Source organism: Pavona decussata, unplaced genomic scaffold, assembly GCF_977016875.1.
Source record: "Pavona decussata unplaced genomic scaffold, jaPavDecu1.1 SCAFFOLD_102, whole genome shotgun sequence".
NCBI classification, from domain to species: Eukaryota; Metazoa; Cnidaria; class Anthozoa; order Scleractinia; family Agariciidae; genus Pavona; species Pavona decussata.
In genome coordinates this window covers 7,884,596-7,899,114 of record NW_028145517.1, presented here as the reverse complement: position 1 = coordinate 7,899,114, position 14,519 = coordinate 7,884,596, and the positions used below count along the sequence as shown (strand labels likewise).

The 14,519-nt window shown below is 37.8% G+C and overlaps 2 protein-coding genes across 2 annotated transcripts; one reads left to right on the top strand and one right to left on the bottom strand.

Moving 5' to 3' along the window:
- The first annotated feature begins 13 nt into the window (after nucleotides 1-13).
- LOC146472060 (uncharacterized) lies at nucleotides 14-7,064 on the top strand. The gene is made up of 5 exons (XM_085120635.1): nucleotides 14-157; nucleotides 258-469; nucleotides 2,342-2,389; nucleotides 3,764-3,928; nucleotides 5,888-7,064. Exons 1-5 carry the CDS (start codon nucleotides 67-69, stop codon nucleotides 5,936-5,938), a joined length of 567 nt encoding a protein of 188 aa, XP_084976761.1. The 5' UTR covers nucleotides 14-66; the 3' UTR covers nucleotides 5,939-7,064.
- Nucleotides 7,065-8,201: 1,137 nt separating this feature from the next.
- Nucleotides 8,202-14,379, bottom strand: LOC146472059 (N-acetylglucosamine-6-phosphate deacetylase-like). Its single transcript, XM_085120632.1, has 10 exons — nucleotides 14,244-14,379; nucleotides 13,791-14,015; nucleotides 11,664-11,803; nucleotides 11,520-11,574; nucleotides 10,734-10,949; nucleotides 10,129-10,217; nucleotides 9,686-9,824; nucleotides 9,413-9,542; nucleotides 9,039-9,085; nucleotides 8,202-8,773 (listed from the first exon to the last, which is right to left on the bottom strand). The coding sequence occupies exons 2-10, from the start codon at nucleotides 14,005-14,007 to the stop codon at nucleotides 8,526-8,528; spliced, it is 1,281 nt and encodes a 426-aa protein (XP_084976758.1). The 5' UTR covers nucleotides 14,008-14,015; nucleotides 14,244-14,379; the 3' UTR covers nucleotides 8,202-8,525.
- Nucleotides 14,380-14,519: the final 140 nt, after the last annotated feature.

The following is a 14,519-nucleotide window of genomic DNA, read 5'->3' as shown; positions in this document are numbered from 1 at the left end:
ATACCTGTTGTGTGTAGCCAGGCTTCTTTCCCAGAATGCCCTCGACAGTTGCGATATTGCTCAAAAATGGCGACGGTCGTTGCTCGAAGGGCACCTAATTGTTGTAGATTGTTATTCGCTTCTGCTTCTCGACACATCGGTAAACCCTCCACATTTGGTACGACAACGATTTGAAGCTTATTTTCTGTGAATTATGTTTTAGCGTTTGTGGTTTAACACTTCTCTTTTCTCCTCTGTTACTTTGCTCGTGTTTCCAGTTACGCCGGTTTCACCGTGTGTAGGAGTTAGGCCCACTGTCGTTTCATATCAGACTTATTCTCGAAGATGGAAGGCAACCGTGTCTGGAACAGGGAACACAACAACGGGCGAAGAAGAAGGGGAAGAAACAGTAGAAAGCTGGTTGGAGAAGGCTAGAAAACGTAGCTGGTTGTGGAGATGGCTTAATGATATACATGAAATTGAAGCTCAAGTAAGTCTCCTTAAGCAAAAACATTTACAAAGAAAACCACTTTGGCTAAAGTGTGGGATTTGGGACTTCTTTCAACCGTCTCCCAATAACCCAGTTTGGTTTGTCTCATTTGCTTCATCCATTGTGATGCAGTGCCAAACTACCCGATAATCGATATCAATCAATATAATCGATAATAATTAATAGATTAAAATCGGAAATTGATGAAAACTGATCATCAAGAAAATTGTGAGTATCGATTTTCATCGATTTCTCTTGTTCCATTTCAATTTCAGCGAGAAACATAATGGACAAGAGATTTGCTTTGTTTATGATAAAAGAAAAGAATTCCAAGAAAATTTTTAATTGTTGGAGCCCATTTTCCTTTGATTTAATTGCTTTCTTAACCGTCTCATTTACATTTTTTTTACTGAGTAAAACGGTAGCATTGCACGGTTAATGAACTATTTGATGTCTCAACAACAATAACAACAACGATACAGGTTTCACCTGACGTTACAGTAAACCCACACTCATGGTACCCTTTCACAACACATTCTATCAATATCACATCCATAGTCGGCCTGACACGCTTGCTGTATATGCGCTAAGTCTGAAAATTGAAAGTATCCTCTTTCAAGACTTGCTGATTAAGATAGATGATAACCCGATTCTCATCAACATAATTGAAAGCAATTACGAGCATTTGAATTGTGAGTATCGATTTTCATCGATTAATTGAGGAAATCGATAAAAATCGATTAATTATTATCGATTATATTGATTACCTTCCGATGACCAATTTTCATCAATTGGGCATGCCGGACAAACTAGCCTGGAAGAGCAAATCACCAAAGAAGACCAGTTTTGGTTCATGTTTCACCCACAGATAAAATATATAGGAACCTTCGGATTTGACTATGAGTACAAGATTGAGTATGAGTACGACTTTTCAAATCTCATTTGCATGGTTAAGATAACTGCTTGTCACGCCAATCTTGTCTGTAGGGTCTTCTTACCTGCTGGTAAACAACGGAAAGGAGCAAGAGTTCTGGGGATGTGACTGCTTTGAAATAATTTGAAACTCATACTCTTACTCAGTCTTGTACTTGCATTTAAATCTGAAGGTCCCTTGAATAACGTTGATGTGTGCAAACTGACGAAGTAATAGAGTGCTGTGATCTCAGTGTTTTGCAACAACCCAGAACTCGCCTATCATATCTGAAGAACAACCATGCCTGAATCATGCATAGCCTGTGATAGCAGATTCCTTTTCTGTGAGGTGAAACAAGAGCCAGAAAAGGTGTCTGCTATGTACACAGAGTAAACATATCTCTATAGGTACTGCATTGAGTGGTAAATTGAATTTAGAACCTTTCCTTAATAATGTAACCCACAATACATGACTTCAGATTTGACAATAGAGAGCTTAAGCAGCAGTCATGGTAGAGTTCATGAACAGCAGGGATATGCGTAGGCAAGGATTGAGTATGGCATGTTTGGCGCTAAAAGTGAAAGTTTAAGCGGTCAAAGTTTTCATTTGGAAATATGGGCGTCTTTTGCTCGTCGTTGCATATAAGCTTATAAATCAAAGATGTCTTTGATCCTAAAAGAGGCAAGAGACATGGCATTAATAAGCCACAGCCAGGGTTTAATGACAGATGAAGGGCTTGTTCTTCTTTTATATTTAAACACACTAAAGAATCTGGAATTTTCCTACGATGTTTATGCCTGCTACTCTCCCACTGATCCACCTTCAAATTAATGATCTGTCTGTGTCTGTACATCTGTTAGCCTTGATTACTTGCACCAAACACATTTCACGGCAAAAAATACCCGGGAGCCTGCCACATAAAGTTAGCTAAATCCTTTTTTTTTTCAACAAACCAACAGATGATGACAGAAGAAGAGTACAATGAGAGGGAAAAAATGGTAGAAAAGGTAAGTGTGAAATTTCTGGAACAACTTTTGGACAGGCTCAGTAACCAGGAAAAGGATGACAGGAAAGGTTCACAAACTAATTGAATAGGAGTTTCCCATCCTTGTCTCCCTAGTTCTTTCAATGCTCTCTTCAATGTCTGCATGTTAGCTATTCTCCAGTTTAGAGCCTGTCACTACAGATGTGCGAGTTGGTGTAGAGGTGCGAAGGCCCTTACGACTTCTGACAAGTGACTTAACTTACATTAGGCCAGCACATATATCAGTAGGCAAGTGATGAATTCCACTGGCTCAAGTATTTTGTAATCTTAATGGCTGTGAGTACACATGACTGTTCCATCAACCGGTCATAAACTGGGTTTTTACCAACTTAATTATTCCTGGTCATGAGCAGCAGTTGAAGAAACCTCTCTTCACAGGGCATGTGGCTATTTGAGTTTCTTAGCTATTAGGTATGGCCATATTTTTTAGTTTAACTTGTGACCTGCCAAACCAATTAACAGAATGATCTTAGCCTGTGTTCACATTATACTGGATTGATTTTCAGGGCAAAAAACTTCCACTCGTCCGCCTGTCCGAGACGAGTACTCTCGTATCTCGGACGAGTGGATTTCCAAAAGCACTTGTCCTACGGGACGAGTAGAGTTTGCCTAAAAAAAGATGTTCTTTTCTACTGAGGTCTGAGTTCCCAAGCATTTTGGACATTGTAAACTAGCCTGAGTTTCGTGAAGCTTGGTTTCTTTTTCACGGCAACTTTCCCGCTTTCGCTTCTGTTTTCCGAGAATATCTGGTTCTGTTGTTTTGATGAAGACTGAGATCCACATACCACATATGGAAATGACGACCTCGTTTGAGACAAGGTGATCGATGCGATTACCGTTGTGGCAAGTTTTGTGATTATTAAAGAAGTAGTAAAACCTGTGAAAAAATATGAAGGAAGTCGAATTCGAAAATTCCAACCAACATGGAAAAAAAAAATTTCCCTGGGTTAAAATTGACGCAGAGAAGAATGAAATGTTCTGCATTGTGTGCCACAGGTATCCAACAGTAGCCGATAAAGCGAGCCAGCTTTACGTCGGCATCAATGGATCATCCGCCACTGATTTTTGCCATGATTCTCTTGTGAGTCACGAGAAGAGCCATTCTCATTACTTTTGTTTTCAACGTGCTAAAAGCGAAGAAAAATTATCTAGGAGCTGAATTCGCAGGGATTGCTTTCAAGTTCAGCAAGTTCGAGAAATCCACTCTCTTTTTTTTAATGTTCTCATTGGTGTCATCGTGGTCACTGCTTTAGATCCCTAATCTATCGGATATATAGTGTGAATGTAGCCGTGAAACATGCAGCCATTTTCAGTTGATGTTATTTTTTCTTTTCAGCTGATGGACAGATATTTTGACACTCCAGACGCTAAGTTTGACCATGATATATTTGAAGAAATTTTTGATCTGCTTATCAAGTACAATGATAGAGAGGCTGTCAAAATGTTTTGGGGCTTGATGGAGGAAATGCAGGTTGAACCTGCTCCAGATTTAAGACAGAAGGTTTGTGACTACCACTAAATAATTTACTTCCTCTGACTAGGAAACTTCATTGTCTTGATTATGAAGATTTGATTTTGCTTTTGTTAACTGCAAAATTACAAATGGAAATATATTATTGAATTAAGAGGTACGGGAAGAATGTTTAAAACTGTAAAGCTGTCTGCTTTGCAATTTTTGCCATTGACTCTTAAACTTGTAGAGAACCTTTGAGAAATCAATTAAGGATGGTACCTCCTATTGTTACTGCGCATATGTGCTGCACATCTCGGGATGGTCTGAGAAACTTGGGTTTCTTAAGGACGGTGTCTACTAACTACACGTTTAACTTTCTGTGGAGTTAATGACCATGTGGGAAAAGCAGATCTTGGTCAGGACTGCTGGAATCCAGAAAGAAAATTGGTTGTAACCATACATTTTCCCTGATATATTAAGCTTTAATTTGAAAAGAAAATCCCATACATAGCTCTTTATTTTAAACCTTGTTACAATATTTTATTGTTTCTTGATTATCTCCAAAAAATGTGTTTTTGTGTCTACGGCTTCCAGAGAAGCGTAGACACTATGTCATCGGGTTGAGTGAAAGAGTGAAAGAGTGTAAGAGTGTAAATGCCACAGGAATCCCAAATGGAATATTGTCGAAAGCCGACGCTAATCCTCGACTGACCGAGATCAAAGCGATTGTATTTCAGTGTATTTGCGGATCAGGACAACGGCGACAATACGGTAAATGATGTTTTCCGATGTTGATTTGCTTTTTACAAATAGTTTAAGTGATGATTTGAACCAGAATTCTGTAACTTCTGTAATTTTCATCGCAAACGTGCCCGAATTTACTGCGAGTGATCGCTTTGAACAAACACGGAGTGTCTTCAAATTTTACATGCGTGTTTGCACGCACGCAAAAAAGCTGAAAGTTTTTTGCCTCTAATAGCAAATGCATCATTTATTTCAATAAAATGTTTTTTTTGGAAAGCTTTTTGTTGATTGTTGTGTCTTTGTCAATTCATATATGCGTAATCAAGGACAATTTGCATAAGCGGGTTGAAATTTGATATGCCAAAGTTCTTCATCAACATGCCATGAATTTTGGCAATATTTTTGCGTTCAAATGCGTTTTTCGGCAAATGATTAATAGGTAACCATATTATTTTACGTCAGAAAACGTTTGTTTAATCATTTCAACTTAATATGCAGTTGATTTTGGAAGCCAACGATATTTATTTATCTACTGCCCATTTTATTCAGTTTAAACCGCTCTAGGAAAAAGTTAATTTATGCGAAAACTATGGAAACACGACAGGAGTCAAAGGGTTAAAGAATGATACTTGCCATTCATAAGTTCAGTATAGATTAATTAATAGTTTCTGTTGCATTTTATGCCTACGTTTCAGATTAGAACTTTGCTTTCAGTACTTTTTGTTGGGAACTTTGCTGCATTGCTTTCAGTACAAAGTTGTGGTTCACGTTGTAAGATTATATAATATTGTTTATGTTAGAATAAAGTAACAGTTCTCTTCATACAAAATGTTTGTGGTAAACGATACCAGCTTAATCTCTTCTCACCAGTAGTCTGTGCAACATTTTTACAACCATTTTTTTTTATCTCTATCCTATTTCCACTCCTCCCTCTTCGTTTTCATTTCAGTCTTATTTCCCTTTTCTTCAATTCTTTTATATCACATTTCTATACCAGTGCTGCAGTAGACACATGCAGTCTGAGACTGCCTATTTTTTCTTGTTGGATTCCGATAGCCCTACTTTTCCCAACTAATTATTCACTCCCACACATACCTTAAATGTTCGTATTGGAAGGCACCAACCTTAAAAGTTGCAAGTGGAAGTACAAGCTGCTTGATCTATACAGATAAGCTGCACCTTTTGTTGATAAATTGTGGAGTGGACTCTTCGCCTGCTGTCAAGGATGACAATTATTTATGATTTTATTTCCTTGTTCCTCAGGTGGAGCAATACTTAGTCAAAGCAAAGAAAGAATCTTGGGCCTGGTTCTAGTAACCTCTCCATAGAAGAGTTATTTGTAAGCTACATTAGACATGCATCAGGGCAAACTCTTTGAATGCAACAATGTTGTTCATTAGTTGTAAGATTTACAGTCAAGATTATTGAAAGCTTGTTTGGAATTCACTTTGATGAGTGCAAGTTTGTAAGTGTTTTGATCTTGTAAAATTAGGTATTTTTCAAGTATGCAACACTGGGTCACTTAATGAACTCTTAAAAAAACATTAGATGGTCTCTTTACTATGTAATGATAAATTTATCTTGACTTGTCTCATTTTATAAACAAAGTGCAGGGTTTTCTTTTTCAAACAGTTCAGTTTGAGAACTGAGAATTTATCTTATTGGTGAAATCCATTTGTGGGGAAAATCACAGTTGAAGGCAATATACATGTAGGAGAATCTTTACTGGAACGTCATTTTGCCTCATTAGCATATACCAAACAGCGTGTCACAAACAATAAACACCATAAACTGAAAGAGCTTGTCACTGTTGGTCACCAGGGTGAATATTAGTGCAAGATAATAAATCTTATCCGAGCAATTAGCTTTGAAAACTGTAAAGTTTCCAAAGAATGTATGGCTTGTGGCAAGACTTGCAATCAATTCCTAAATGCTTTGTAAAATCTTGATACTTTGAAAGTTAATTTCTCAAAACCTATGTAACATATCAAGCTCAAATTTTTGGAGAGTACTAAGTTTGCCAAGCTCTTTCAATTTATAGAGTACATTAATTTTATATTGTACCTAGTTTTGCTGTTTATGCTTATATATTCTAATGAGGCTAAACATGTAAATGAAGATCTGGCTATAGCAGGGTTGTCATTAGCTCCACAAGAGAAGAATCCAGCGAGAAAGACTTTCTTGTCTTGTAGCTAGCCATTTTCAAATTCTGTGTTGCTGGCCATCATCACTATACAGTAGTGACGGTTACTGGCTGCCAATGACAGCCCTGATATAATCGTTGTTCAATGGAGACACAAAAGGAAACTGCCTTACTTTTTGGATTTTTTTGTGCAACACAACTGACAGCTGTTCCAAAAAAGCACAGACTGAGCCAAGTGTGAAGATATGAATAAAACACAACTGTACATTGAAGAATAAAGTGATATTTTAAAAATGGGTTGTTTGTCACTTGATTAAAATAGAAGAAAAAAAGCAAAAGTTGTGCATGGAAACAAAAACTCTTTTTTTTTTATCAAACTACTCTTTGAGTACATAACGGCTATAAATTATTGGCTGTTACTAGGGTTGACATCCAAAACATCTCATTCAAGAAGAAGTGTTGCATGGTTAACCAAATTGTATGATACCAATGAACGGTCATTATAATCACAATAATAACTTAATTAATCTTTTAAAAATATGTAACATCTTTTATTTTCTCTGGGGCAGCTTAACTTTTGTTTTCTATATTTTATCTAAAAATCCAAAAATATTTTAGTTTCTAAAATATACATAGTACATTGTTGGCCTTCAATTCCTTTAAAGACGTTGCCCGAGGATTTTTTTCTGCTGGTTTGTGCTTCATTCTGGATTAAAAATTTATGGTTGTGGGGGAAACATGTCTGCAACCATGAAATGAAGCACAAACCAGCAGTTACATGTTAAAAGTTAGTAACTAAAATAAAAGACTTAACTTTACAAGAAGGAGAAAGAAAATCCACAACATTTCAAGACTACTTTCCCTTTGTCAGTGTTCCATTAATGCTTGGCAAGAGAAGATAGTCCTAAAGCATATGGATTTTGCCCTTATTTTCACCATTAACCAATAACATGTGAGCTATTGCCTTCAAAAAGAGTCGGTTAAAATTGCATTTTTGTGAATGTCAATCAAAGAAAAGTTGTTGAATTCTGGCAAAATTTCAAGGCAAAAGAACCAATTCATGACACTTTTACCTACCAGCTTACAGATAGGAAAACTTTTAAATTGCACCTGATAATTTTCTAACTTGCACGCATCGCTTATTTTCCAAATTATCACATGCAGTGAATTTTATTGTAAAAGACATGTTTTTTGTTTAAATTGGCTTGGAGTAACCTTTAGTAAAGTTTATTTGTTATAAGTGGGTGAAAGTGTCTTTTTTGGTTCTTTTGCCTTGAAATGTCTTTTCTTTGATTGATGCCTTCCAAAATGCAACTTAAGTTTAACCCTATATTTCTTTTGAAGGCCATGGGTCACATGTTATCAGTAACCACTGTAATGCCTGAACGTTAAATTATATCACACTCAAGTCCTGCTTAGGTGTCTTGTAAATACTCTTGCACTTTTTTTTTACAGAATTGTTGGCTTTGATGTCTGCAATTACCTGTGATCACTAGCAATCTTTTAGAAACCAGCAATCTTAACCCTTTAGGCCCCAATATCAACATCCATGTTCTCTTCACTGTTGTTCATACATTTGTTATAGTACTTGTTGGGAGAATTTGTCTAAAATCAAGACAATATTTGATGATCAAGTCTTAATTCTCATGACATGCGTGCCTTATCAAGAAGTGATTTTTTAAGGAGAAATTGCATGCTGATCACTATTTGGGCCTAAAGGGTTGAGTGCTGCGTATGTGTGTTGTAGCTAATTTTTCTTCAACAGAGCTTCTTCACTTTGTTGGCTACCATATTATATTTCAGTTGCATCACGCCCGTAACAAGACCATCTTTCTTCAGCCAGACTGGTTCACCCGCTATAAAGGTAGCATGAACATTGAGGTCGTCGTCTAAGAACACTAAATCTGCATCAGAGTCGTAATTCAGGGTCCCTTTTCTGTGCTCAATTTGTAACACCTGTGCTGGATGTAGTGTAGCTCCTTCAAGTGCCTCAACTGTAGTGCAACCTGAATCAAGACACAAAAAGTTATAATAGCATACCACGCAGTCACTTTTACGTCTTGTGCGCAACCTAGGGCCAATCTCTAAGTTCTCGTGGCACACAAGTAATGAATGACCACTGGTACCCAGGGTAGAGAAAGTATTTGAAATAATTTGCTGATCCAGGTCTACAAGTGATCCGGCACCACTTATCGGTTTGTCACTGTAGAATTGCAGATTTTATTGTATCTTGAGAAAGTCAGACAATGAAATAAGGTAAGACTGACTAACCTGACATTTTCTTGAATCTTTGGATGCAGACGTCCATGGAAGCAATACTGTTTAAAAGAATCATTACAAATTATGTTTTGGTAATGTGTGGTTCCAGAAAATATCCACCCCATCCCCACCCCCCACAGAGGATTTTCTCAAAGACCCCCCTCCCACCCCCTAAGGCCCTATCTGTCTAAAAATGCCAATTTAGCTTCATACTTTCCTTTAAAATTAATGTTTTTGCCTTTGAGGTACCCACCCCCCCCCCCCCCCCCCCAACAGATTTTCCAATTCTATGGTGCAGATGGGGAGGGGAAGTACACAATTTTACTATGTAACTTCTACCGGACTCTTAGTTAACCCTTCCAAAAAAGGGAGAGCTGTAACCATACCTTCCAGCCAGAGTGTTTGTTCCCTTTAGTGTGGCCTTTTCATGATCAATCTCAACCTGCATTGGACCAAGCTTGTGTACCCCTGGGGGGAGGCCTAGGGCAGCTATAGCATCAGTAACTAAAACAAGACCTGTTTGGAGAGAAAAGTGAATTTATTATTAAAATTTTAGTTACGGAAACTTCTCAGAACCCTCAACTTTAACAAAGTTGTATTCCTATTCATAAGTTCAAATTTTAGTACAGAAGGAAACTGGTAAATAATTTAATACAAACCTTTGGGATGTGACCTGTGTGCTATTCTGGTAGCTGTCGGGTGTGTGTGAATGCCATCAGCAATCAGTCCATAGAATATGGGTTTGGGGATATCATAACTTGTGAGGAGGCCTACAATCCCGGGATCTCTATGATGGAACTGCAAGCAAAAATCAGAACTTTGCAATTCTAAAGCTCTACTTGAGAGACGGCAACCTATTGGGGGAGCAAGTCCTTGCAGATGGAAAAGTCGTCATAGTATGAAAGCAGGATGTCCAGGTCGTGTATGATTTTGGTCAATAACAGTCATCTGATATTTTAGTCTTAACAGTTGGAAAAAAACACCAACAAATTCAGAAAGCCTTTAGCTCCAAAACTGTGTCTGTTCGGCCACTGTCCTACTTGTAGTGTGAATTGAATTCTTGATTTTACTATTAATACTTTTAAAGCAGTTCATGACTTACTGGTAACATGGCATTGAACAGATGGGTTATGAATACACTGCCAGTTGCCGCAGCTTTCTCTGCAATTTCCAAATTTGCCGCTGAGTGGCCTGCAAAAGTTAAAAACTTGCAATAACAATCAACTCTGACATTTAAGCCTTGTAGCCTTGGAGACAATTTCGTTTTTGAGAAGACTGAAGCTCATTAAAATAGACACCAAAGTGGCATATCTAGGTACAATGGCAGCTCCAGACTTTCATGTATGGTGGGGGTACATGTCCTGGAATTAAAATCTTTCAGCTAGCATTATAAACATTTTGACCTAAAAAGAAAGAGACCCTCTTGTAGATCCACTGAAGTGGCAGAATTATATTTATTATAAGAAATGTTTGTAATATGAGAAAGAGAGCACAATTTCTATAAAATCCTTGACTGGACCATCCGTAAAAAAATCTGCCCTTTTTTAGAATTCCCAAATCAGACATCACAACTTTTCATATGCTGGTCAGATGCCACAACTACTGGGGTTGGAGATAAGCCCAATGGGGGAAGTCTAAACAGGATGTGTAAACACCAAGCAGTCCTAAGTGTAAACATTGCCTAGTATTGATTAAATTACTAGTTACCTATGGATACCACAATGTTTCTGTCCACCAGCTGTTTAATTGATTCCATGTTATCTCCAGCCAGTTCAGGAGCAATGGTGATGATACTGACATGTTCTAAGGAGCCATAAAAATCTTCCATTTCTTGTGCTCCCTTGGAGCTGATCTGCTGCATGAGGTGCGCCTTGTGGGCTCCTTTCATGGCGGGGTTGATAAAAGGTCCTTCTAAGTGAGCACCTAGTTTACAATGGAAATTAAAATCAATGTACGCACAAGATTTCAATGTATTTTTCTTGTTGTATCTTGAAAGATGTCACAACAGTAACATCTGTTGGAGTCTACTGGATCAGAACTGCTGCTAGGCAGGAGTTAATTCAAAGCATCTGACAGCAACTAGAAAATTACTATTATCAAAATAATATTAAATAACAACTACTCCCTAAACATGGAAAGCTAATATAATTATATAAGGCAGAAGTGTCAACAAATTATGTCAGAATCATGTAAAATCAGCCTTGCCACTTGATCAAACCATCATGCTCGACAAAAAAAGCCTTTGCTTTTCAAGTGAAGGTAAAGTCACACTTAAAGCCTAAGTGGCCCATGCAGCTGGAGTTTAATCCGGTTTCTGTAGTATACTACCCGCCAACATTATGTCTTGTCTAAGGAAACAACACAGCAATGAAGAGACCATCCTCACAGATCAGAGGGTTGGTGGTTCAAGTTAACCTTCCAATCGCTAACCTCTTCACTACTGTGTCTCCACCAAGGAATTGTTTAGAGCAATTTATTATTTTGATCTTTTACCTAAGATTTCGGCGCCATTGGCTCCACCTGAAGTTCGTTTTATCTTTTTTAAAATCTGGAGAAGAAGAAGAGGTTTCAATGCCTTTATCTTATCAGTTAAGACATTTGACAATATTTATTTCTAACTTTCCATATTGTATTTACCTTGTTGTAATTTTCCTGTGATGATGTGACAATGGTTGGGCAATATGATGTCACACCATGCTGTAACAAACCCCTAGCAACTGTCACTAAGCCTTCTTCTAAAGTTTCGACATCAGAAGAAAAATCCACTCCAAATCCACCTTCAGGGTAAAAAACACACACCAAGTTATGACTTCACTCTTTGCATCACATATTGCAAAGAATTTTGAAAGGTAAAGAGCACAGTCCCATTGAAGCTCAACACAGCGGCAATATTTGACAAATAACTGTCTATCTCCTTAGTTTCATCAAATTGCATTTCAAGTGAACATTGACCAATATGATCTCCTTCAAGTGACACTGATATGCAATGAACCATTACAACGAGAAATACAAAACATTTTTAAGCAAGCAACTGAATAATTTAAGAGTAATAAATTGGTCATCATCGCACATTACAGTCGGACCTAAAATAAGCCTGCATTTGAGTGTTCATTGTGAGGTTCCAGAAAATATCCATACCCCCACCACGGAGGGAATTGGAAATTCCAGTGGGATGGGGGGGTCAATGGCCCAGGAAATTCCAGAGGGGAGGAGGGGTGAATGGTTGGATAAGTTTCCAGAGGGTCAACTTGACGTTCATGTCAGACATAAATGTTCAAAATTGTAACTTACCAACTTTGCAACTTCGTAGATCTTTCTTGAAGACATTACTTTGTTTCACTGTTTTAAAGAAACCCTTGTTACATTAAAAACATGTTTCTCTTCTCCGAAAAGCCTTTGTAAGCGAAGTACTCCAACTGAGACAAGAAATCTATGTCTGCGTTGCGTGACTCAGTTATTATAAAACTGTTGTTTGTGAAACTTTCTTGCGTAGAAAATATTGTTTACTGGCAGCAATTGAATTTGTATCAATGTTTAAAAGGGAAAATTTTTTATGGCTCAATAAAGTGAAAGCCACAATTTTACATAAAACATTGAAATATTTGTTATTTTTGTATGCTGTGTAGAGTTACGGGCAAAGGTCAATTCCCGGGGTCAATTATGGTTTGTCAAAACTGACCCACGTTAAAACTTATTTTGTCCAAAGTATTTCAACTTAAAGTCCAAAACTATTAACTTAATTTCTATGCCAAAATTCAACAAAATAGAGCCAATTCAACATTCTTTTAATGCGTTATTGATCTCATACAAAATTTGCATAAGAACATGAACATGCTAATTTTGTTTTGCGGCTCCATTTTGTCTGCGGTTTCAAGTTACGATCTGAAATCTGTATTTGTCTCCCTGCCCTGCTAATGCTTATTTTGTCCATGCTATTCCGATTCAATAGGAAAACTATTGACTAAAATAACTAGACTGAATGATTACCAGGAGAAAAATCATCAATTGAGTAGAACTAAAGCGATAATCTTTTTGATCTCCTAAAATTTGCATAGGAACGTAAACATGACATATGCAAATTAAATGAAAAACACATTTTTGCATTGCGGGACTTATTCCAACAATTTAGGTTTAAAATCTTCAGTGAAGCTAATGGTAAAGTTTGATGTCAATGACCACAGGTAAATATGAAACACAACAATTATTTCAGTATCAAGAGCTTTTTGGCAAACTCTACCGGTGAAATTGAACAGCGCGCGCACTTCGATAACGCATATTTTCTCCTCGTGTTCGCAGTTCTTGATATTTCTGAAATGTTCACATCAAACTGATTTTTGAGGCGTTCTTTTGAAAAAAAACTTTTCCAGAGGGGGGTGGGGGTGTATTCTGTATTTGAGGAATTTCCGAAGGGGTGGGGGGTTAAGAAAATACCTTGAAAATGGAAAATCCTGGGGGGTGGGGGGGTCCTATGTGAAATTCCCTCCGTGGCGGGGGTATGGATATTTTCTGGAACCACACATTCAGGACAGGTGTCTGCCTAGACAAGGTAAAAAGTCTGTCCACACATAGCCGAGACCTCTTGAAATTAAAAACTGAGCATTTACTAAATGGACAGATGTCTGTTGGTGCAATTTTCACTCTGTATACTTGGAGCCTACTCCACCTATCAACAGATGGGGCAAACTGAAATAACATGTAGGGGTGGGGTGGGGTTCACCTGCCCCTTGTGCAAAACTGTTTCTCTCCATTTTTACTCTAACTTACCATTAATTTGCAGATCAATAAATCCTGGGCTGATAATTAAATTATTGCAATCAATCTGTACATCGGCTTGCACCTGTTCTTCCCAGAATATTTTTCGTGGATCAATAATTTTTCCATCTCGCACCCAAAGATCGTCATTGATTATTTCACCGTCTCGTAGTAGACGACATTTTTTGAACTGGTACAACTTTGGTTGAAAGACGTGCCTTCTCTTCATGCTGAAATCTAGAGAAAAGGCGTGGGGAAAATGAGCGAGTCTTGATGTTCTTTTACTGAAATATCACTTGACTTCTAAGTTTGACAACGTTACAACCAGACTAAGGTTAGCCTGCGAACAGGCTTCCCCGGAGCGCTCAGGGAAGTCTGTTCGCAGGCTACACTAGGGTATAACTCTGGAGCATTTTGCGGATTCAAATGTTATAGGTCCAAGACCGCTTTAAACATTTCACTTACTTGTATGAGGAGCTGTGAAAATCCCCAAACAAAGTCATTCATTCCGACGGAGAAGAATAAGGCGTCAAATTGATTGCGAATGGACTGGTACGAATACAGGCGATCACCGGCACCGGCACCTGCAAACACGAAGCGTTACCCTACCCTGGCTAGGATCGGAGACAGCGGCTTATTGTCTTGTAACGAAATGATTGCAGGAATCTTGCAGGAAGTTGTCGCGAACTCTATTTCCATTCTGGAAGACTATTCAGGAAATAAATATGGTAACTTGCTGTT